Source organism: Augochlora pura, chromosome 11 (assembly GCF_028453695.1).
Source record: "Augochlora pura isolate Apur16 chromosome 11, APUR_v2.2.1, whole genome shotgun sequence".
NCBI lineage: Eukaryota > Metazoa > Arthropoda > Insecta > Hymenoptera > Halictidae > Augochlora > Augochlora pura.
In genome coordinates this window covers 8,297,737-8,323,333 of record NC_135782.1, presented here as the reverse complement: position 1 = coordinate 8,323,333, position 25,597 = coordinate 8,297,737, and the positions used below count along the sequence as shown (strand labels likewise).

General features: G+C 41.6%; 1 protein-coding gene across 2 annotated transcripts in view; it reads left to right on the top strand.

The window, feature by feature from the left end:
* The window catches only part of Imp (IGF-II mRNA-binding protein), a 126,186-nt gene extending 105,199 nt beyond the window's left edge, over nt 1-20,987 (top strand). For both annotated transcript variants that reach the window (XM_078194300.1, XM_078194301.1), the window contains one exon: nt 37-20,987. In XM_078194300.1, coding sequence (XP_078050426.1) covers nt 37-246 — 210 coding nt within the window. In that variant the 3' untranslated portion in view covers nt 247-20,987. The remainder of the gene's footprint in view (nt 1-36) is intronic.
* The last annotated feature ends 4,610 nt before the right edge of the window (nt 20,988-25,597 follow it).

Sequence of the window (25,597 nt, the reverse complement as noted above, 5' to 3'; positions counted from 1 at the left end):
TAAATGAAATTAATTGTGATTTTCACGAATTAACAGTCGGCACAGAGACGAATCCGTTCTATGGTCCTTCAGCCCGGTGCATCTGGAACAGGTGCTGGCTCACGCGCTGGTCGTGGTAGCAGCCAGGAAGGTGGTCCTCGTTCCCGAAGAGATGGCAGTGCCACGTCTCAGCAAGGTAGCGCGACAACGACGCAACAACAATCGAGCCCATCGCCATCCAGCCAGCAACAACCACAAAATCAGTAACGTCACTGAAACATTACCTGACGCCAACCAACGCTTCACAGAATCCGTTTTATTCGCCGGGGTGGCCTCGTCGCTTTGACATTCTCTCGCCTACAAGAGGCTACGTGCCACAACCTCCTTCTCGCGGGGCACGTATCCTTCGAGATTACTCGCAGAGCGGCCGAGCGATGCGTGCAGTGTATCCGTAGGTCACGCGCGAGACCTTTCCATCCATATGTGACGACTGCCACGCAATAGTAGCCGATACAAACTCAAAATCATCCATTTGATTCGGAGACCGATAGCCGGTCAAACACGAAGTTAACGATCGATGGCGTTTCTTTCGGTCTTTTTTGGTTTTTTATTTTTTGAAATTTCTTGCTTGCATTTTGTTTTCGTTTCAGTTTTCTTTTTTTTTTGGATTCAACTGTATGAGCAAATCGAAACTTTGTTACCACGTGTTACCGATAAAAATCGTTTTTGTATTGCATCGTCGTAAGTTCACCAGAGGGGAACGACCGAAAAATTTCTCATTGCTCGCTCATCGCCATCGATCGTGGCTATTCATTGCGCGTCGCGTTTCTCGCGGCTCGAAGCGCAATTAGGCGAGCGAACGCGACGCGGGCAACGTGAGTTCGTATGTGTCAAGAACCAAATGGAGGAAGCGCATGTCTCTTCGCAGAGAAGAAAGTCACGCGCTGGACGATGTGAGAGATGACACACGAGTTCGTTCCCTGCCATCGCATCCGTTTTTCTTGTTTTTCTTTTTCTTGTTTATTGTGCAGGCTAACGTTGAAAAGTTGAATTTTACTGGCCGAGATATGATCGTGCTGCAATCATACCCAGACGAATACAGACAAAACAGACATCTCTCTCACCTCATCTACGCGTGACAACGTGCGTTTCTCCGCGAGTTCACTCGAATCGGAGTCGAAGCGACGTGTGACACTCGAACGAAATCGATTTCGCAGCGTTAACGATACCACCTCGTCGATGAAACCGGATCTATGGAATGCGATGATAAGAAAAAAACAAAGCATACACAACCTTATTACCTCATTCATTAACGGTTAAAGATTTAACTAATGATAATGAAAAGCGGAACGAGATGAAGGATAAAGGAAACCAACCTATGTAATGAAAATGAAGATGAAAGAAAGCTACATAATATTAAAGTTATAATAATATACAGAGAAAGAGAGGAAGGAAGAGAAGATAAAGTAACGATTACACATTACGTTATACATGTTACTGCTACTGCTAATAAAACAACTTACTATTACTACTTACATTCTGCTGAGTACAAGATAGCGAACGTGAGTCGGGTTGTTTCCGGCGATAACTGCTCGATCATTGATCGCTGCGGCGACACGGTTCATCTCGCTATCTTGCACCACCGAGGAAAACAGTTTTTTCTCTTTTTTTGTTTGCTAGTACAAGAAAAAAAGGGCGAAAACGTGTACAAGTTTTTTCATACAAACTGAATTCCGAGACAATTGCGAGAACGAATAGTTAACAGGACACTTTTAATTAAGATTATCGAAGGAATGCGAACGAAAACGGTCTACAGTTTAGTTTTAGACGTAAGCCAACAAAGTTTTCAAAGCAGACACTCTTCAGCCGCCCAAACTCCCCAAAAGTGCGCTCGTCCACGCTCCCCTCTTGCGCCTTTATAATACCAAAGAAGCGATTATGAGTTCTTTTCGTATTAGTGAAGTGAAAATGCAAGTTCCTTGTAAGAGCCAACACAGCGCGAGGGGGGCCGCAGTGTCAGAGACGCTACGTAACCAACGGGGAATCGACGAGTGGGTTATTGATGTCGGACATACGACAGTATAATACGAAACGGAAGCAGAATGATGGAGGAATAAGAAGACGACCGGAACGTGAGAAAAGAAAAAAGAGAGACGAACAGAGACGTCATCGGGTCGCTTTAGCTGAGAAAAGGAAAGTGATTGATCACAAAAGCCGGGTGCGTTCGGCGAACGCTGCAAAGATTATGCTCGTAAAATGGCTGTACCGCTACACGTTTTTCGTGCTACGAGAAGGACGTTCGAGGGAGAATGAAAAAGCGACCGTTCAAGGCATAAACGCGCTCGATAGGAGCAGTAGCGATGGGCCACGAGCGAAGGCACACGGGATCAGAAGACATGTTAGGGACACGTGAGAAATGGATTATTAGAAAGCGAAGCGACAAAACTTTTTCAGAGATTTTTACTTTACCATGGATGTAATAGTGTGTGAGTGTGCATGTGTTGAATAATACGATTAATTGATAAGCGATTAATTTACTGATTAGGAATATATAGACGACAAAGGGAAGCGCGAAATTTAGGCTTATCGAAGAACACCAAAACCAACACGGAGAAGAGCGGTTGGAGCTGCAGACCGATCTTCTTCGATCTCTAATGATATGATCACTATGAAGTGAACACTTCATCTTGAGATCCAAAGATACCGATCTTCTTCATCTCTGAGCCGCTCGCGCGCGCTGATATCGCAGGCGAGTTGCCGGGAGAACCGGTTGGACACTAACCCTTACGAAACTCCCAGCTGTCGACGATCGTTTTGTAAATTCTGTAATTGTTTCGACAACTTTTGCATTTTGATTTGCCCTGTCTTGATTATAATATGTAGGATTACGTAGTTGGTAAACGATTAGAGTAAACGAAAGAAAACTCGCAGCGATATCGCGGCACTCCGGCACGCGCGAACGCTCCACTTGGTCTTTTCGTTCGTCGCTTGCGAAGATACGCGGTAGTCATCCATCAGGATCTGAACGACTCCTTGGCAGACTGCCGACGGGAAGTCAATGTTTCTCGCGTGATGCTCGACACATTCTGCCGAGGAGAGAACCAGATTCTGATATATGACTACCGCGTGTCTTGAACGAGCTATAGCCTCGTTCGACGATCTATAAGAATGACAAAAAGAAAAAGAAGAAAGAACAATCGATAAAATTGACGGACTGACGGACGCTCGGCCCCGTGCTACGAGGAATCGGAAACCGTGTGTTCCCGATCTTTATTATTCGAACATCGGCTGGATCGTCCAGACCCGATCAGGTTCATCTGTTTCCAAGCGTTCTCGTGGCACAAGGTCGGCGTCAAACTCGGCGGAGGCCGCTTCCAAGCGACCGATCGTCGTTGTAATTCATGGCATTCGGTATGCGTTTAGTACAAAGATAGACAAGTTTAAGAAGTGGGTGGGAAGAAAAGGATAATCCAGTTTTGTGAGTGAAACGTGTAGGACAGGAGGGAAAGAGAATTATATCGCGTGTTACAATTTTCGTTGATCGAGAAACAGAGAATGAGGAAAGGAGATATAAGGAGAGTTGCGCGCCGGAAGAGAAGACATACAGGGGAAAACAAAGAGGATGAACTGGGACCGCGACGATCGCGTCGGGTTGCTCTGGCCTTTTTCTTTTTCTCTGGATGCCGCGGAAACGCGAGATAATGGTATAGGAGAAGAATTGGAGCAGCGAACGAACGTTCGAGAGATCGGACGCGGTGTCGGAACGGGAAAGGAAGATGAATGACGCAGTCTTCTAAATAAGAAGAAAAAGGAAACGGGTAGAGGAGGCGAAAGAAAAAGAGAGAGAGAGAGAGAGAGAGTGTGTGTTAAGAATGGAAGTAGAAGACAGAGAAAAGATTGGACGTGGAAAGAAAATGAATCTAAGAGTATAAGTTTATTTTTGATACATTGTTGGGGAGATCCAAGTGAATCTTTCTTTTTCAATTTTTTTGTTAGATGTTTTATAATAACTTAATGAATTTTAACGATATTGAAAGCGAGGAGGCGAGATGGAGGTATAAGGCGGCTATAGTGGGAGAGAATAAAAAAAAGAGAACGGTGTTTTTAAATAGAGATAAGAGATAGAAGATGGAGGAGGCAGGCGGAGGGAGGAAAAGGGAGAGAAGCGAAGCGAAGTGTTTTTCGTAAAAAATATGAAAAAAGAATGATAAATAAAAATGAATGGAGGGAGATTGAGACAAAGTTAACTTTAACTTAAATAAATGAAAAAGGAAAAGAGAGAGAGAGAGAGAGAGATGAGAATTTAAAAGAAAAAAAAAAATAAAATGATGGATAAAACGGCGCGCAGCTTTTTGCGCTGTGCGCGTCCATCGCTCGTCAACGGGGGGGTTAAAGGAGATTTTAGTGCGATAAATTGTATAATATATTTAATATATTTGGAGAAAACGGTGGCGCCGGGCCTGCTCGGCGAGGACTCGTGATCCTTACGACGGCTAGCGACAGGACGATTCGGGCTCGCAGTTTTATGCGACGCGAACTTTTCTTTTCGCGTCCTTGTCGCTGCTTGGAAAGCCCTTCTCGCCCGCAGCCCCCTCGCCACCGTGTTTATTTATCAAGCGTAAATATTTAATGAAAGAGATAGAAAAAAGAAATGGTACGGAACATAAATTGTTATTTTAATCTTTTCCTTTTATGTTCGATACCATTTCTTTTTTTATCTCTTTCATCGTTTTTCATTGTTTCCTTATTTTCCTTTTTATTGAAATTTTATTTAATGAAAGAGTTAGAACAAAGAAACGGCACGGAACATAAATTGTTATTTTAATCTTTCCCTTTTATGTTCGCTTGCCATTCCTTTTCCTGTCTCTTTCATTAAAGAAAATTGAAATGAAGAGGAAAATAAGGAAACAATGAGAAACGATGAAAGTGCCAAGGAAAACAAACACAGTATAAAACGCACACACGCAGCAAATGTCAAGACCCAAGCAGAACAATGAAAACCCAGTAGCCGTTTCACACGAGAAAACACGTAAGAGAATGCAAACGATTGAGAAGAAACAAAAGAACGACAGCAAGAATCACGCATACGAGAACAGGCTAGAAAAGGAAATAAACATCTGCCACCATCATTGTCACCGTTACCAAACAACAATCGACAACAAGAACAAAGAGAAAGATATTTGTTTTAGTATACGAAACGAAAGAGAAAAAAATCATTTACGCTATTTCAAGATCACTTGACGCTCCTTTTTCCTGAAACGATGCACACGTGGAGATAATCATACGTTTTGAAATTGAATCGTTAATTTCGGCCGAAACCAGTCAAAATTTGCTCAGCGAAGAAAAAAAAAACCCGTCAGAGAAAACGGAAGAAAATTTTAGTAGACAAAAGAGAAAGCACGACGCGAGTACGAGACAACACAATCGCTCTTTTCAACAGGAATGTCGCGTTGTCGCGAGCGAAACCGACTTCGTTCCGACAACGATCGCCCCACCCCTTTTTCGGAATATCTCTTTTTGGTAAAACTCACAAAAAAAGAAAAAAAAAACGAAAAAAAACATGTACGTACGAGAAAAGGAGAAAAATGAGAGAAAAAAAAAGAAGAAGAAACGAAAGTTCGTGAATCCGTAATCTGCCCCGCGGTGTGTGAACACATTTATGTATATGTATACCTTTCGCTGGTTCATCGATCTTTGATTCATTTTTTTGGTTGCGCAAAACATTTCTGAGCCGACACTTCATACGGAACTGGAGAAATGAGAAAAAAATTAGGAACGCAGATACTTGGAAGTCTGTAGCGTTAGAACGAAGAGAGAAACTCAACGACACCCTCAAAGACTTCATTGCTCGCTCACACTTCTTGCACCCCTATCACGATGGAGGGAGAACGAAGGAAAATTTTCGGAGACGAATTCGGGCAAAAAAAAAAGGACAAATGAAAATGGAAACTAAACGCAAACGGTTAGCAACAACAACGACAAACAAAGCAAAAAAAAGAAAAAAAAATACCCTGTCTACACGGAAGAGAAAGAAAGCAGAGCCGTCGTGACAAATACGAGAACGGGAGAAAAAAAAATGCTACTTTTTTGGGACGATTTCTCAAGCACAGCACTTCGAACGCCAAAAATGGAAAGGGTAGAGAAAAGATGATTGAGATACGTCGGATTTCGGAGACGAACGGGGGGGGTGACAAGCACCCCTCGCTCTCGAAAAATGTACAAATCAAAGTAACAAAGAGAAAAAGAAAATAAGAAGAATGAGAAAAAAATGATGAAGTAGATATTATTAATATAATAATGAATAATTTAATTGAAGAGAGAAAGAGAAGATTTTTAACGTTATAAATTATTATGCGCGTGAATTAAGATGTGCCGATTGGGAGTAACTTAATCTACTTGGGTAAGGAAAACAAAATACCAACAAACAAATGTACAAAATCGATTTATTGCTAAATCTAAATGTTAGTATTCTAGAATATTTTACCGATTCGAGGAAATTAAAGTAAGCTCGGGGCTTAAGTTTAAGAATAAACAGAAAAATTTATCCGAAGAAATAAGGAGATGAATTTATAAAAACCAATGGGAAAGATCGTATCGAGCATTTTCTGAAGTAAAAAAGCGAAAACCGTAAAAAAAAAAAATAAATTAATAAATAAAAAGTACATACGAACAAGCAAAATTTCATCAAAGTATTGGAGGAATAGACATCCGGAAGTGCGAAAAATCCGTGCGGGCAACATACGAACATTCGATCGTTATGCCTAGCCCCCCGCGGGCATGCGACGAATTGAACAAGGGGGTGTAAACAGATAAACATAAAGAGAAAGCTTCTTTCTTTTCGTACGAACGTCCAGAATATCGTCAACGTATCTCCGACGACTGTTGTTAAGCTTTTATCAACCTTTTTAACATGTTCTTACTAACGTAGAATAGCGAAACGCGATCTTTTGTACGATTTTTTACGAAATCCATTTCTCGAGTACTCGCTTAAAATCCGCCTAGATGAAAGCGAGGTTCACAGCTCTTACGGCCGACAGAAACGAAGAAAATACATAAAGAAGAAGAAGAAGAAAAAAAAAAGAAAAAAGTACGAAAGATACAATGGGGGGGAAAATATAAAATCACCGTTCATAGAAGAAAACTAACGTCGGCTCGACGACGAACGGAAGAGCCGAGGGGAACAAATGGCCAAAGACACCCGTCGTTCTCTCAATCCAGGTATAATTACCGCGCAAGCACAAACGAGTTTCGCCGACAGCGAACAAGAAGTATACAGGAACGCGTCTAACGCGTAACAGCTACGCGATTCGCGGCAACGCATTCTCGATGGGTAATTATCAGAAGACGTACGAAACGAGAACAATCGACCGGCCGCGCCCGCCTTGGGAACCGGGGCGGCCCGGAGAAAAAGAAGCGAAATCAAGAAAAGCAGGATCTTCCATTTCCGCGCACACGGTTGCAGACGAGTCAGCCAAAAACGTCTCTCACAGTTCGGCCAGCAACCTCGCTCGTCGCAAAACGAACAGAAGCACCGATGCCACGCGCGCGCGCGCGCGCGCACACGCGCTCTCAACGGAGAGACAAGAAAAAAGGCGTACATCCGAATTTCCGGCCCCTTCCCCTGACAATCTTATGGAACCAAGAAACGCAGACAAAAATCGCAAAGAGTTCACCGACATTGAAATGAAAACGGGAAACAAAATTCCATCGACCGATAGAATCGTCGAGTTCGATCGCACGTTGGCGCCAGTTCACCGATCGAACAACATTCTTCGCCGGTTGCTGTTTCGTTGATCCACCCCGATCAAATCCAACGGAGAGAGAGACGAACAGACAATCATGGCCGCTGTCGAAGAATCGTTCCAGCTTTGCTTTTACACGGATGCTTTCACCGTCGTCGATCTCTACACGCGAGACGATCGCGCATCGTTCGATTCAATAATAATCGTAGAATTGATACGTAACGCGGATCAGGACGCGCAGCATTCAGCAACGTCCATTTCTCTTTGTGGGCAGTGTTTCGAGACTGTCTTCGTTACACACACCATTCGGCCAACATGCATCGGTCCGGGATGGTTCTGTTACAACCAACGTCAGTTTTAACGTACCATAAACGTAGAACACGAAACGCACGAGGGATCGCGGTTACGACGCGGTCGCTTTTCATTCGTTATCGATCTAATACGATCATGTATACTATAAGCATATAAATAGATATTATATAGATATATTATAAAGATAAATCTAAATATATATACGTATATATATATATATATTTATATTTATTTTATATATATTACATATTCGTTTCGTATAATTCATCGTTCGACTATTGTCACGTTGCACGTGGAACAATCCAAATACCATTCTCACTTTAATAAACAAATGTAAATGCGAGGATGGTATCTGGATCGTTCCACCTGTAACTTAACAATAGTAAAACGATGAATTATACGAAACGGTCACGGGGGTGGCAGACCTGTCCTCCGCTCCTGTGGCCGGTGACCATTCTCAACAGGCTAAAAAGAAAAAACATAACACTTCTTTTTCTTTTCTTTATAAATATTTCATAGCGATAAATGACTAATAGTAAAATAGTGGTAAGGGATAATTAATATCGGATCCACGAGTCTGACGCAACTCGGCGTCGTTCGCGGTGACGACTAGCGTGGGTCGCAGGCATTTTTTCAACAACAGGAGAAAAAGGGATAGAGAGAGAGAGAGAGAGGAAGCACACCGGGATACCAACGGTGGTAAATTATTTTGGGCTTTAGTATTAGTATTTCGAAATAGGCGGAGTTCAGCGGCAGCCGAATTTCTTAGGATCACGATTAAACCGCCGACGAAGGGTGAAAGAAGAAGATGATGATGCCGGCCGATCCAGGCGACGCGTTCGTTTCGAGCCCCGGTGATCTCGATCGCGACCGTCTTCTCGTTTGTCGATCGATGCCAATCGATCGACAACAATTCAGTCGCTTGCTCGAACGTCGTCGATCGAAACGAACGGCCGAGACGACGAGATCCCCTTCGCTGGTTCCGTGGACGATCGTTCGTTCTCCACGAAGACCGGTCCCGGAATCAGAGCCAAGGCGTGTCTCGATCCTGGCTCTGGATCGCGGAACGGTTCCGTACGGTGTTGACGGCGGTAGTAAACGAGGGCCTTATTATATACAGTTGGGCATTGTTAATGAGATAGGTTCAAGTGATATCGCTAAATAGATAATATATCGGATTAAGCTTAGGCATGTTGTGTCAGTGGGGAACGTTAAGGTTGACCAAGAGAGGGATTCATGCGATGCAGGGATGAACGTTAAGCGAAGGCGCGTGTCTATTGGATTGCGCGAATGGTCGAGCGAATGTGACGACGGTGGTGTTCGCGAGAACGCGGAGACGTCGGACGAAACGAAACATAATTGAATCATTGTGTGATCGTATCGGGAGAAGCTCGAGGAAGACCGTGGTGTGCGTCCGTGCGAATGCGAGGGAGAGCGCGAGATGAATAAATGTGATGAACAGATATACGGAGTGAGAACGCGTTTTGACGGAATCTTAATATATTATCTATTACTATCCTATTGTTGCCAATAATGGGCATTATGAGAAAACCGCGCGAATATGTAACTTATTCTCTATACTGCATTTACATTAACCCCCCACTCCCCCAACCCCACCCCCCAGAGCTCCACCCCCAGAGAAACCCTTTGACCACCCCGCCCCCCGAAAACCCCCACGATCCCACGAGAAATATCTTTGTATGCATATAGTAAACACTTAATATACATTATACACTTGTTGTACATAGATATATATTATATGTAAAGCTTAAACTTATTAACGAGAAATACGGGAAAACGAGATCACACAACAGAGAACCGTATATAGTGTTACAAACCAGGAAACCTATGATAACAGAAGATACAAAGGAACGAAACCCGTGGTGAAGAGAGAAAGATAGAGAGAGAGAGAGAAAGGGATAGCTGTTTAGCCGCGTATGCTTGAAATTGAGCGAATGAAGAGAGGAGGATTTTCTTGTTTCGATAATGCCGAGCGTCGAATTCAAAAGCCGCGAGCCTCCGACCTTGGTTCGTTCGCCGTCGCGACGACGAAACCGAAGGGAAATGGGAGAGCCGCGTCCTGACGCGCACCGATGCCGAGAGTCGTCATCGTCGTCGTCGTCGTCGTTGTCGTTGCTCTCGTCTCGTGCACTTCGCCGTGGAACGTTTATATGGGACGACTATTTATAGCAGCCAGCACTTAGATAGGAGACCGACGAGCCGTCGTCGATCGATCATCGATCGATCGTACAGCGTACCGTGAACAGCGCACAGAGCATACTTCGAACAGTAGACGGCAGAACACAGAGGACACCGAGGATCCAACGAAACGAAGCGCCGCGTCACGTGACACCTGTAACCCGTACTCGACCGACGGCTACTGCCATTTTAAAGGCTGCCCATGTCACTGCCAGCGAGACGAGAGACAATGTGCACACCCTTCGACGAAGAGCAACCATGTGAGAAGTTGATATACATACGTATGTACGAGACAAAGAATCACTGCGCGTATATCGTAGTTCTCGGGAGCTTTGGTGTGCTGTGTCGTATCAGTGTTTTCCTGTAAAGTCGACCGGGATGATCCGGGAGTGAGATGGACGAAGATGATGATGATGATGATGATGATGAGAAGGGATTGGAGGTGCGAGGATCGACCAGTCGCGGGTCCAGAGACGAGATGAATAATACTAAAACCCAAAATAGCCGTTTCCGGGAGTTCGGTCGAATCTAGGAGGATGATCCATAGGACACGGGCACGCCTCTCTCGTGTACACGTGCATACAGATTTACGGTTAGGGATAGAGAGAAGAGGGCACGCGATTGTTGTTTCGTTTCGTTGCGTTACGCAAGCCGGGAGAGTTTCGCAGGGAGTATCGATATTTTCATTGATTCGCTACCTCATAAGTTATACCAATACACGTACACGCATACTAGAGTTTAGAGTGCCCCGTGTGTCTCTTACGGACAATAGGAACGGACCTATTATTCGTAAGAGAAACACGGATTTAACCATCGGAGCAGAGGAAAAGGAAACAGAAGAACAGAGAGAGAGAGAGAGAGGGGGGGGGGGGAGAAAAAATTTAGAAAAAAGTGCGATGCTACGAGGCACGCGACACCAAAAAAAAAAAGATGTTCAAACAGACGAAGAAACAAAAATAGATAAAGAGTAAGAGGTTTACTACGCGTGTACAATGTTCTTTTTGTCCATTTTAGTACCCTTGGAACAGGTGTTGTCTTTTTATAGGAAATAAGCATCGTTTGGCTTTGTCAGAAACTCGGTTTTCCGGTTCTCTTTTTTCTTTTGTTTTTTTTCCCCATTAAAGTAATAATTGTAACGATAATAATAGTAATAGTCATCGTTAAGATTTTTTCATTCGTTTCGCGTTCATTTGTTGGCGCAATTCTATTCGCTCTATTTATCGGGCTTTTTAATTCTTTTTTATTTAATTCTACAGATATTTTACGCATGTTCATCGTTTTTCCTGTTCAGTTTAGAAACAGTTAGTTCGCCGCGACGCGACAGCCACGTTTTCGCGAATGTCGTTCTGTTAACCCGTTCGCCGATTCAATGTTTTTTTTTCTCTCCATAGATATTTTTCTGCCACACACACACACACGCACACGGGCATAGACGACGAGGCGCACTGTTACACACTCCTATTACACGCACACGCGATAGAACACAGGTGCACGGTTATAAATAGTCGGGGATCGAAAACGATTAGAGAACGAATTGATTTTCAATTCTGCCGCGTGCACGCGCGGAGACGCGCGACAGCAGCAGCCCAGATCGTTGTTGTTCCGCTCGTTCTTCTTCGCGAGAGATCACCGGCGAAACGGGTGTGACAGAGAGAGAGAGAGAGAGGGTTTCGGGTCGGATCAACGCGAGAGGAGATCGGATAAATCGTGGGATCAATTTGTTGATCGCTCGCAAAAACGGGTGGCATCGTTCTTCGTTAGAGCGCGTCGGAGGAGCGCGAAGAATCGTAGAATTGATAACACGCGAACAACATTATCTCGGTCGATTGGTTCCGAGTTCGAGACTCGATCTAGATTATTCAAGACTTTTTAGGCAACCGATCGTCGTTCGTCGCAGTAATGCCACACAGCCGGGAAAATCGCGGCGAAAGGGGTTGAGTAGAGCACGCCGGTCTCTAGGATCGATCTTCTTCAGTACATCGACGAGGGGGAAGAGAGAGAGAGAGAGAGAGAGGTCGACACGCGAATCTCTGCAAGCGACCAGCAAAAGTTATAAACGCGACGCTCCGCGAAAACACGTGTGATTTTCCTCTGTTCCCGATGGAGAAGGAGCAACGGGCGCGCGCGTCGCTCTCGTTCCCTCTCGCGGTCCTTTTTTGTTAGATAATTTTGGAAAACTGAGAACGAATAACTGGGAAATAAAGGAGAAGAAAAAGAAGAGTCGCTCCCGAGAGAGAGAGAGAGAGAGAACGCGGTTTTTCCGCGGCAGAATATCGAGTCAGGAAACACGGAAGACAATGTGCCGTAACGGATGGGCAACGCGCACACGATCGAACGAGAATTCTATTATTAGGAAACAGAAGCAACGCTGGTACCCGGAATCATCATCCGAATTGTCAGAGAGTGGACGGCTTTCGTTTTCCGCTGGACGTGTACGTACGTTGGTGTACGATTCTGGAACGCATCGAGCAAAAGAGAAAAGAATTATAGATAGGAAGAGCAACGGGGGATGGAAGAGAAGAAACCAAGAAGAAGACAGAGAGAAAATAAACAAGGTAACGATCCCGCGCACAACGCCCGGGCGACCTTCGAAACAAACCGCTGACCAACCGACTACTTCATTTCACTTCGATGCATTTCACAGACGAGACGCAGAGACAATGGAAAGAGAACAATGGCAAAACGAAAATGTATCTTATCTACACGCATACCGCAGCACACACACGCATACTATATTATACATACATTATATATAAATATAGCGATCTAGTGATGTACGTAAACATTATTATACGCGCGCCGAAGAGCGAGGAGAGGAAGAAGGTGAGAAATAGAGAGAGCGAGAGATAGATAGCGGGATTCGTAGAGGAAACGCGAAAAGTGGTACACCGTGAGGAGAGAAGGATAGAGAGCGGGAGGGTCGATGTTTGCGAAAGATGGTCACAATGAATATAATGAGCTCGAATCGTAACGGGGACGGCTGATCAGAATGGGAAACGGTCAACTGCACCGTTTTCATTTCCGATCGTGATCAGTCTCCCCATTACAATTCCAGCTCGTTGTATTCGTGCAACCATCCTTGTTTCATGTTATTTCTAACGTGTTCGCGCGAGGAAAAAAAAAGCACGAAACCTTCACGTTTTTCCTTGGTTTTGTTTCCGATAGCAAAGATTTGCGCGAGTGCTTTCTCGCGCGCAGGACGTTAGAAAGAACGTTAAATAAAGTTGGTCGCGCGAATGTAACGAGCTGAATAGAATATAATAATCATAAACGAAATGCTTGAAACAAAAAATAAACGAAAATATACGAAAGAGATACACAAGCGAAAAAAAAAGTTGTTACCTGGATGATAACACGTGCTTGAATGGAAACAACACTCTATTTCTTGATTAAAATAATAAATAATAGAGGTTGCGCATTGCCGACGGAGACAGCCTCCGCGCTTGCATTTGCTTCGCACTCGCTATGTTGGCTATAATGATTTTTTTTTTGTTTTAATTTTTGCGCGGGGCACGTAAACCTTCGTCACGATCCGTGCCGCGGAGTCGGTTACGATACGCGCGTACGTCTGTCGCGTACGCGTTCCAAGCATCGATGCTCCATCAACCGATCGGACTGCAACACAACAAATAAAGGATAGAAATCGCGCGAGAAAGAGATAGAGAGAGAAAATGGTGGTAGACGTGGAAAAGGAAACGGCAAAACGGAAGCTGACCCGACGGTCCAAAAGTCCGACCGCGAAATTACGAACGATTCGACGAACGGGCGGAACCGTGACGAAGGCGAGACACGCGCGCCCCCACCCCGATTACGATAATTTCACCGTAATTAATTCAATTTTTTGTCTACCTTAGTTTACTTTTAATTGCTACTATTCTATAATGGAAAAAAAAACCTTCTAACTATATAATCACTTACCACTATCGAATACTTTACTATTTACTACTATACTATTACTACTACTACTACTACACTACTATTACTACTATTACTACTATTACCGCTATATATTCTTTTGTGTCTTCGATGATTTGATGATGATTATAATGATTTAGTTTTTTTTTCTTCCTACATTCGTGAATTCCGTGAACAAGATTGCGTAAACGACGAGAAAGGGATTCAAAACACACACACACACACACATACACACGCACATAGATAGATAGATAGATTGATAGAGAGGGAGGGAGAGAGAGAGAGAGAGAGGAAAGCTCGTTCTTTTTTTTTCTTGGTCCGAGGAACTCGTTAAAATTCCGGTAATAACTACCAGTACCAATAAAATATGATCGATATACGTTTCTTCTGTTTTCATTTTATTTTCATATTTTTTTTTTTGTTATTTAATGTCCACAAGTATTTTTCTTTACGAACACCTCACACGCGATACCGTCGAGACCTAGTGTGTTTTTTTTTATTCTTTTTTTTTAATTTTTTTTTGTTGTTGTTTGTATCCGAAAAACGGGAAGGGACAGAAGGTAGTAGCTCGGACACGGTCGAAAACGGATCTATAATCTTCGTGGCGTGTAACAGATGTTAAACAAGTTTACGTTCGCGGTAGCGATCGGTTGCACGATCGTCAGAAATTCGGAGGAGAATATAGAAAAATTGCGAGAAAAAAGGTTGGAAAAAAAAATTGTGTGGAAAAAAAAAATATGTAACGTCAAAGACAACAGGATTCGCTTCCCGGTTTTCTCCTCGCGAACGATCGATAAAAATCGGATTGGTAACCCGGAGAAATTCATTTTTATGCGCCCTCGCGTTTCAGGTTCTTTTCCTCGAGGATATCAACGTTGTTCTACGTTTTATCGTATCATCGTATTATCGTCTATACTTCAGTTTCTTTTTTATTAAACCCCCTTTTACCTGCAAAATTGCCACGACTTCTTTTTACACGTACCTCGTCCTCGGTAGGACGGATAAAAATTCTTCAGCTTTACGACCCTCTCGGTTTTCGTTTTGATTTTCTTTTTTTCTTTTTTTTTTCTTTTTTTTTTAACAATTCATCGATTCGCAATTTGAAAAACATTTTTGATCGGTCCCCTCGCCATCGCGCGCTTTCGCATACACACACGTACACGCGCGGGTGATCTTCTGCGTACACTTACACAAAGCAACACCACAGCTCGCGTGACACGCGCGTTTACACACGAACTGTATACAGACACGGCGCATAAATTTTTTTCGATCGAAAGTGAAGAAAAGTGAAAAAATTCTATGGTCTTTTTAGTGGATAATATTTAAAGTTTAAACGTACATAACTATATGGATAATCATTAAGTGCAGAAAAAAAAAATACATAGAGGTTAAAGTACATAGGCATGTAAGAGACAGTGAAAGAAAAGAAAAACGGAAAAAAAACTTCATTTAGCGGGCCGCTTTCCTCCAGACGCTAAATTTCTGCTTCGAGGGTTCTCCGCGGGTCCAGGAATATTTTTCGAAATTGTTAGACGAAAGACAAAAGAAACAATCAAAATTCTTCGAAGCAATGTTTCGGCAGTCCTTCTAAATAAAAAGAACAGAAAAAAGAAATGCACCGACGGCGTGCAAGAGAAAAATGAAAGGAAAATACACGACCGTGCGATTTCTTGTTTCTCGTCTGGAGGAAGAGCACCCGCTAAACACGCGTTTGGTTTATAAAAATTAGTAGGTGAACGTGAGGAATTGCTCTGTATCATTTGAATGAAACGAAAGTGGAACGCAGTCGATTGAACACGAGAAATCGCGAATGCTCCTTACGGAGCGCAGAGAGAAGAGAGAGAGAGAGAGAGAGTGAGAAAGAAAATGAAAAATGTACAAGAAAGAAATCATAGCAAAGAAAACAGAGATTGGAACTCAATGATGAATCGAATGGAAAACAGAAGAGAAAGAGAGAGAGGGAGAGAGAGGATAAAGCAGAGCCGTGCGTGTAAACGGAATAGATAAAAGTGGAAGTTGAACAAGGAACATTGAATCTTTTTATTTCAAGTGCACATTGTCAACATCTTCCGAACTGAGATATCCGTCAGCAAACATAACAAGCACCTTGCATACGTGACCACGTATTCGAATAGAAAAAGAAAAAAGAAGTCTATATAGATGTTATATATATGTATACATATATATTTATATATATACACACATTTGCACACGCATACGTAAGCAGAACAACAACGCGCATGCAGGAATAGAAATAATAACAGTAATAACAGAAACGGGAAACAATGCACGATGTAAACCTTGAAGGAATCAAGAGGTTAAACGATGAGAAAAGAAGATGAAGGAAGGAAGGAAGATTAAAATGAAAAGAGACCGATTCTCTCCGCCTGTAATAAGCGTTTAAGAGTGTTATTAAACGAAACCAGATTTACCATAGAAAGCTATATTATATATAGATATTATATATATCTACACCGTAATAATACGTCATATATATTTTGTCAATTTTTCTTTGTTTTATTTTTTAAAGCCGACGAAATAATATCGCGGAGGAAAAAAAAAGAGATAAAATAGAGATAAAGCGAGAAAAAGGGAGGATGAATTAGGTGACACGAGAAAAGAGTAGGGGAGGGGGAAGAGGGAAAGAGATAGAGAGAGAGAAAGAGAGAGACAGATAGACGAGAAAGAACTATGCAAGCGAAGAGGAATAATATTAATAATATAACTAATAATAATAATAATAATAGTAATAGAATACGAGATACATATTATAATAATATGGAAACCTGATGGCATTTAAACGTACCTATTATTAAAATAACGTACGCAGTAAGGATTTTAACAAGAGAACGTAATTCCGCAGATGTGTCCAACAAAATAAGCAAAGGGAAAAAAAAAATAGTCTTTCTCCGATCTTTTTCTCCGCCTTTTTTCTTTTTTTTTCTTTTTTTTTTTTTTTTTTTTTTTTTTTTAATAAATGCCGCTGTTGAACGATATACGCAGTACATTTTTCCGTAGAGAACATTTAATAGACGCGTGCCGCCGCATCGACGAAAGCGTGTGACATATTGATACAAATCATAAGTGCAATAGTTGTTACAATAGACACCACGGGAATTTTTGTTTTTTTAAAAGGGCGTCGCCGCGACGGCTGGGTTCGCGCTCGTCACGGACTTCGGACGCGCGAAAGTCGCGCGCGAGACACCCCCCGTCGTCGTCGTCCTCCGTACACATACACACGCATACATATATACACACACCCTCGTAACCACCCTGTTGTTTTACACCCCCGTTTCCTCTTCCTATACACTATTACTCAGCGATCGGAAGAATGCGAGGAACGAGCCGCTGAGAACGGTCGTAGCGCGATCCGAGCGAGCGCGCGCACACACGAGGACGACGACCAGGACCGTCGCGACGCGTCCCCACACAAGACTACCTCGCAAATTTCAGAGCTACAAGTTAAACAGATACACCGTACCTCAATTTTTACACGCATATTAGAGCGCAGAATCTATTCAACGACTGGGAACAGATAACAGAATCGTTTGGTGAGCGATGAGAGAGAGAGAGAGAGAGAGAGAGAGAGAGAGAGATAGAATGAGAGAGTGAGAGAGCTACGTAGAGGGATGTAGAGAGAGAGAGAGAGAGAGAGAGAGGACCGTTATGGGAGTTCGAGAAACCCGAGCCACGTTTCGATTGTCGGAATTTCTTCTTTTGTTTTCATAGAACACATTTTTGGAACTTGCAGGGTGTAATTTTAAATGGAATCTACGCGAACGGTAGATCTAGAGTATAATTATTTAATAAAATATTCGTGAAAGGTTCCTATAAATGTATATTCTATTTTACTTAGTCTCTGAGTTTCGAATCGTTCGTAATTATTGTAATACTAATCATCGTGTTATCGACATCTTTATCCTATATTATTATTATTATTATATTACAGCATTTTGTACAAACAGCTGCAAATGATTGTTAAAAACTCGCTAAACAAGGTCCAATCGAATATGTATTTAAACGAACGCTTTTTTTTTGTTTTTCTCTCCTTTTTATTATACCCTGTACGATATCGTCGACATAAATTGGTGCATTCTTTCAGTGAAACAAGATCGTGTTGAAATTTTTTCCAAATTCGAGGGACCGGTCCGTCGATCGTGGGGCGACGGCACCGCCGCAAACGAAGTGACACCGTGCTTCGTTCGAGAAGTACTCGGCGCGGTGCTCTCGTCGCGGTGGTCGTTGGAACCGATCGATCGATGATCGGTCGCCGTTATTTATCTTCGATTCGAATCGATCGATTATCGGTGTTTTTGCTTTCGGTGATTTTCGACGGACGAGACGTGGATCCTCTCGGCGAGCAACAATAGAGGGCCGATGATTGCTAGTTACGGGAAACGAACGAGAAAGGTTAGCGAACAGATAACGGAGGAAGGAAGAACGTTATAACCGTAAGAACATCGCAGAGACAGTTGATCAAGCAGAGAGAGCCCCCCCCAAAAAAAAACCCCGCCCGAAATGATAAGAAAACCACTCCTCTTTGATTAACGCAATAGGAAATAGTTGAACGTGAAATAGTGATGATGAAAAGAAAAAAAAACAATTATTGAAATAGAATTATTGTGTTCGCGAGCTCTGTCAGGGGCAGAGCCGTCGCGTCGCGGTGATCGACGATCGATTCTCCCGCCCGGTCGATCGCTCGTCGACGCGGCGACTCTCCCTTTTCGATTGTATATAGTGTGAAGTAGCTGGAATTCCCAATTTCTCAATGACCGTTCCCCCGCGGCCGAGCCGGCCGGCGCCGAATCCGCTTGCGAATATCCCTGCGACGTAATATTTTTGCAATTAACAACAAACATAGTTAGTAAGCAATCTCGACGGAATGAATTTTACCACGACACCGACGACCAACGCGCGTTATCCTTCGAGCGCGTCAGGCAAACGGGAGAAACGCTATGTCGACGCGATAACAACGATAAAGCGATATCCTTTTGTATCAATGAACCCGGGCGAGATGGGGTTCGTCGGGACAGTTTTTGTCATCTCGAATACTTACCACAGAGTAACGTCACTGCCAGATCCCGCGAACTCCTGCAACAGCAATAACCATTGCTTCGTAACCACCGGGGATCTCCCGTTGGCCTTCCAAGCGCGTAAAACTACGAATCGCGCGGTAGCTGGATAGAACGGCGGCGCGTCCGTTAGGGGCGTGTATAGGCGATCGCGGTGAAAAATTGGTCTGTATGGTGCGAACGAGTAACATACCGTCGGCGGAGAGACGTAGACGCCGGACGAACGGCGAGCGGAAGCGGTCCGTGAGAAATCGGGGAACTATGGTCGTCAGAGCCGATAACCTGTTATATATTTCGTCGCGCCGATTTCGCTCGAGAGTGGCTCGAGAACAGCAGGGGGGAGACTTCTGTATCGCGTCGCGACGCTTTTCAACCGAAATTTCCTCACCCCCCCCCCCCCTGCCGTCGACGGAGAAGACTCTCCAGACAGGTCTCGGGCACGGCGGGCGACGATTTGTTATTACGCCGAGAAATCTGTTAGTTTTTTGCCCTACGTATTAGCGTTAAAATAGAAATGGGAATAGTAGAAATGCCGTTGTGTTGTTTTTTGTTTTTTTTTTTTTTTTTTTTTTTTTTTTTTTTTTGTAAAGATAAAGTCGAAGACGACAGGGAAAATATCGACGAGAAAAGGTGAAAAAAAGCCGACGATTTCACGGTCATCGATCATGGGTGTGCGCAGGTGATTTTAATTATTGTACAAGCAGAGGAAAGAAACCGATATCAAATAGGGAAACGGAGAACATCAGTGTGAAAAGGGATATTTCGATACGCGCGAGTATATGAGAATGTTAAACAGTATATATGCAAACAAAAGAGAAAAAGAAAATAATAATGGAGAGAAAACGTGAGCGTGAAACGATGCTTGGAAATATACAATGAAACGATACAGGTGAAATCGGGCGAGAGAGAGAGAGAGAGACGCCGATCCACGCGAGAGCGTCTTTTTTCAGAATTTTTGTAACGCCCACGCGCCGAACCCCAGCGTCCCTTTTTTCCTTCTCGGCGAATCGGGCGCGAGCACGGATCCGCGGACACCGGCTCCCTCCCCCCCCCCCTGTTCGCGGCCGCCAAAATTTTTCCGGCTAAACGGAGACGTGAAATGTTGCCACGTTCGAGAACGAATTTGTTTCGTTACGCCGTTGAGAAAGTGACGACAAAAGATTTTTCGATGTAACCGCTTCATTCCCTTCGTCCCTCGGCAAAAAATTCGTCGGAAACTTTATTATTACTACTACTACTAATATTAATTATTAACTACTATTATTACGATAATAATTCTTACTATTAAGGTTGAACACACACACACACAAGGGGAACGAAGAGCGTGAAATGGACCGCTGGCGGGGGCGCGTGTGAGCGACGGAGATGCACCGTGATCATCTAACGAGCGACACTTTGCTCGACGAGAACAATTCCTCACAAATTATAAATTAAAACTGGTAAACGGAAAAAAAAAATATGGAAACGTAAATAAATGTAAAGTAATATTATAGAAAGAGAGCGCATAGAGAAAGAGCGAGAGAGAGAGAGAGAGAGAGAGAGCGTGTGAAAGAGATAAGAGAGCGTGCGAGAGAAAAGGAATATTTGTGAAAACGGGAAAAATGAAAAGAAAAGACGTGAAAACGAAAGCGAAACGCAGCGTGAAACCGAAGGAATTTTTATTAAAAACTGTGTAACTCTAAAAAATAAAGAAGTCTATTTCGATGTAAGCGCGTTGCAACAAAAAAAAAATAACGAAAAGAATGCTATTAAAGGAGAACAATTATAATATCGAATATTGATTATTGAAACAAACGGAATCTAGAAAATGGCAGAAGTTTCAGGAGGACAGGAAACACGGTTTTCTCATGATTCGTTTACTTTTTGTTCGTCCCAGTTTCATTTTATTTTCGCCGTAAGATGTACATAGGACTTTTTTTGTTTGTTTGCGTTCAGTGACATTTTCGATTAAGCTTCAAACAAGCGAGGACGCGGGGAGAAAAATAGCGAAGGATAGCCAGAGTGCGAGAACAGAACAAAAATATCGTATTTTCGGTGTAAACTCGTTGGAAACGGAAAACAGTATGTTCTTTTTCGTTTGTTTCGTTTCATATACATATACGTAGATTGTATGTGAGAAATTTTAGCTCGAGGAAAAGGGCAGAAACGTCGATCGTCTGCATATTAATTATTAATTTTCGTTTTTAAGTTTTCGTTTTTTCATTTGCATGCAGATTTTTGAGAGGGTTCCTATGGTCCAAGAATGGTGAATGTCCACGTAAACGAGGGACCCGCGAATGAAACTGTGCGAGGGGCCCGACAAGCCACTTTCCCCAAATCCTTTCTTCGTCCATTCCGAGTTCAGTGTTATCTCTCGCTCCCAGTTTTTCGTTCTTCTTTCGACTTTCGGGCGATCTCCTCGTAGGTCCAGAGCCGCGTCGAAACGCGTTCACTCCATCAGGCAACCACCACGCTTCTTCTTCCGTCATTCTCCACGTTAGTTTCCACACCGTCGTTTCCTTCTTTTTTTTTTTTTGCCTTTCATCTCTCGTTTGATTTCCCTCATTTCCATCCGCACGCCTACCACCATCGTCATCGCAATCCAATATCGCCCACCTGCACCATCTAGTTCCGTAACTTCCTATCCCTGGTTATATATATACATCTCTCTCTGTCTTTCTCTTGGTCCGCGCGCGAATAAACCGCGAAGGGCACGAACATCACCCGTTCGAGAGAAAATGAACGAAACGAAGAAACTGAGATTTCGGAGCTATTTAAATATAAAAACCGCTTTTCTTTTCTTTTCTTTTGAAGAACAGTTTCGATCAATGAACGATCAAAAAGAAAGAGAGAGAGAGAGAAAAATAGGAAACGAGTACAGTTATGTTTCGTTCGAAGTTTTTTTTGTTTTGTTTTGAACGTTTACGTGCACACACATCCAGAAAAAAAGAAAGAACACTCACGGGCAGGGAACGCATGCAGAATACAGAGAAATTAATAAGGAATCGATTTATAATGAATTTACGTGTAACATTCAATCGAGGATTGTATGTAATTGTATATATATGAGTACAATGCAGTCCATGAGTTAAGATATATTCTCCTTTTTCTACCATGAAAACAAAAAAAAAATAAATTATTCTAGTTAATAAAAAAGATCATGGTGTGCGTTTAGTCCTTTTTTAATTTTCATTTGCAAACACGACAGTCTATCCTTCCACCCCGATGACCCGTAACCGGAGGCGATCATTCTCAACGTAAGTGTGTAAGTGAATTTTATTTTTTTCTTTTGCGAAATGAACATTGCTAAAATTTACAGGAAGATTTACTAAAATAATAATGACATAATGTACCGTACAAGACTAATCTTTGTTGAACCTACAATCAAATTTTGTTTTCTAGATCATACATATCAATTATAATAAATAAATATAAATAATAAATATATATATAATAATAAATAAATATATAAAAATATAGAAGTAAATGTATAAAAATATAGAAATGTGTGCCATAAGTCATTAAAAAATATTAATTCTATCGATTCTTTGATGTCACACGCTTCCTATTGTATTGCGTTGGTGGAAACAATTCATAGAGTTTCTGTGTTTGTTTCGTTACGTCAATTATATCACTAATTAGCAGAATGAGCAAGCTGTTCGAAAGATCTCTTTCATCGCTGCAAAACTATTATATTCGCTTTCTCGAATAATTGAATTTTTCATAATTTTTCAGGTATAGAAATGGAATATTCAGGAGATAGAAATCAGCATTTTCGACATCTGCTACTCTTCGATTTTCATCAAGATCGTACAGTGCAGGGCTTGTCGTCGACGACAAAGTTGCCTTTCTTAAATTTTGCAAACTATTTCTGTGCACTAGAAATGTCTACGATACCCTCTTCGTACATGTTGCAGATATTCATGAAATATAAATATAAATAATAATATAAATAAAATCATGAAAAATTAAATAATTGGTAAAAGCGAATATAAAAGTTTTGCAGAGCTGAAAGAGATCTTTTCGAATACCCTACTACTTCATTTGCACATTAATGCACAAATCGTTATAAAATAAATATTCTACGAATTTATTCGACAACCTACTAAAAGAGGTACAATATACGAAATGGTAAGGAACTACGATTATAAAGCGTCAGGAAACGAAATATTTTTATTTGTTCTACAGTTTCAGTAATAGATTGTACAATTTGGGTTCGACGTAAAACAATTACGTAGCGCTTTATATTATATAATACTTGAGTACTTATATTAAACTAATAACTTTACATGCAGTGCGTACAATAAACAATTGACTAGATTTATTATTACGTAGTAACGTTAATGCGAATGTCTACCATATTAACAGATCTTGTACTCGTAAACAATTTTTCTTACCGACCATAATGAACAGAACCGAGATACATATCGTAATCGTAGATACGTACTGTTCGTAGACTTGTAAGAATAATAAAGGACAAGCTACTGTTCTGGTCGACAAGGAATTCTAATCTCAGACGATATAATAGATCCAGGTTTTTGACAAAATCTGTATCGTACGAATTGCCTCCATATTACCATCTTTACCAGGAAGAATTAAGGTTCTAAATTTAACGGAAAAATTATTTATACGGGTCAAGAGGCTCTTAATGATTTTACGCGCCAAACCTATACATCGAGATTGCCGTAGCCATAGTTAATAAGAATTTCTTGTAATTAAGTTTCCATATGAACGTCTTCTTGCAATAAGGATCTATACAGGGTATCCCAAAAGTCACTCGAAATCAGAAAATGAGGATATCACAGGTCATTTGGGGGTAATTTTTTCCTTTATGCAAATGCAATCCGCTGTTTTGTTTATTAACAAAGAAACACTGACTAATGAGAAGCGAACTCGGTTGGCGCGAAGCGGACGAAGACTGGTTTCGCTGATTGGCTCGGCCGCCCCACATCAGCTAACCTCGTCTCTCATTGTTCACTGGAGAAATATTTTGTACAGGAAAAAGTTACTTCAAATGATCCCAGGAAACTCTCATCTTCCAATCGTGAGTCACTTTTAAAATAAAAATATAGTTACTTAAAAGCTGCGAGAATATTCTGAGGATATAGGCAACGTTCGGGGTACTCTTCTGCAAACATACTTTTCATGCAAGAAGCGTGTACTTATTATTGCAAATATCCAGGACATACAGTTATTTCATTTTCCAAAAATCACCTTTGACGGGTATCGAAACACTATCGCCGCATAGCGGTCAATGCTGAAATTAAGTCTCCCACAAATGCACAATGCAAGGTCATCGAAGAATATTAATTATTACATAATTAGGGTAGAAAATAGTCAACCGAAGGCACATAGCTGTTCAGAAGAATCTACTGCGCTGATATCGCGTGAAGAAGACAGTTATCAACATCGCGAAATTTAAACAATATAATAGTAAATCGAAGTTTCGCAATATTGTCATTTGTTTTTTGTATGACTGAACACAGTATATCGAAATGAATAGTTATGCGCTTCTGGTTTTCTTTTGTTTCAATTTTGCCATAGTTAATGTTTTTTAGCGATCCTTCGTTGTAAAAATGAGGGCGATAGTGGCGTCTCTTCTGAAGAAACATTGAAACTCCGGTTCGAACAACGCCAATTGGAGTAGTGGCAAAACACTGAAACTATTAGCGAAATTACCGACAGTCGATTTTGATTAACAATACGATCATTTTGCCATTTTCCTAATTGGCTAACCACACTGAAGGTTATCGAAAAATATTAATTATAACATAATTACAGAAAAAATGTTAACCTACAGCATAGAATTGTTCAGAAGAATCTGCGATATCGAAATTATGCGAAGGAAAGAAATAATAACACATAAAATAATTAAGTAACCTAATAATATATCCTCAAAGTATAATTATTTATATTATAGAATATTGTTATCTGATTTTTATATGATATATATATGTCATATATATTCTATAATATAAATAATTATACTTTCAGGATATATTATTACGTTACTTAATTATATATATATGGATTAGAGTCTCCTAAACAATTCTGTGTTCCTGATCCCTCGTTTCATCCCCCAATTTTGCAGTAATTATTATTTTTCGTTTTAAATTATGGAATCCATGAGTAGTTTTCAGACTAATAATTTATAATACACTATCCGGTCTAAATAATTAAATATAGTTTCTGTTGACTAATCTTTGCTGGTAAAATATTTCAATATTGGAATATAAATCGTCAACAAACGATGTCCTTCTGTATTTGTTTCGACATTTGAACGCTTTAATGGTATTGCAATTTGTAGTTGTGTCATGTAATAAAGTAACTTACATGTAAATATATCAGAATATTGATCTACCAAGTATATCGTCTGTGAATGCAATTATAAATTTCGAA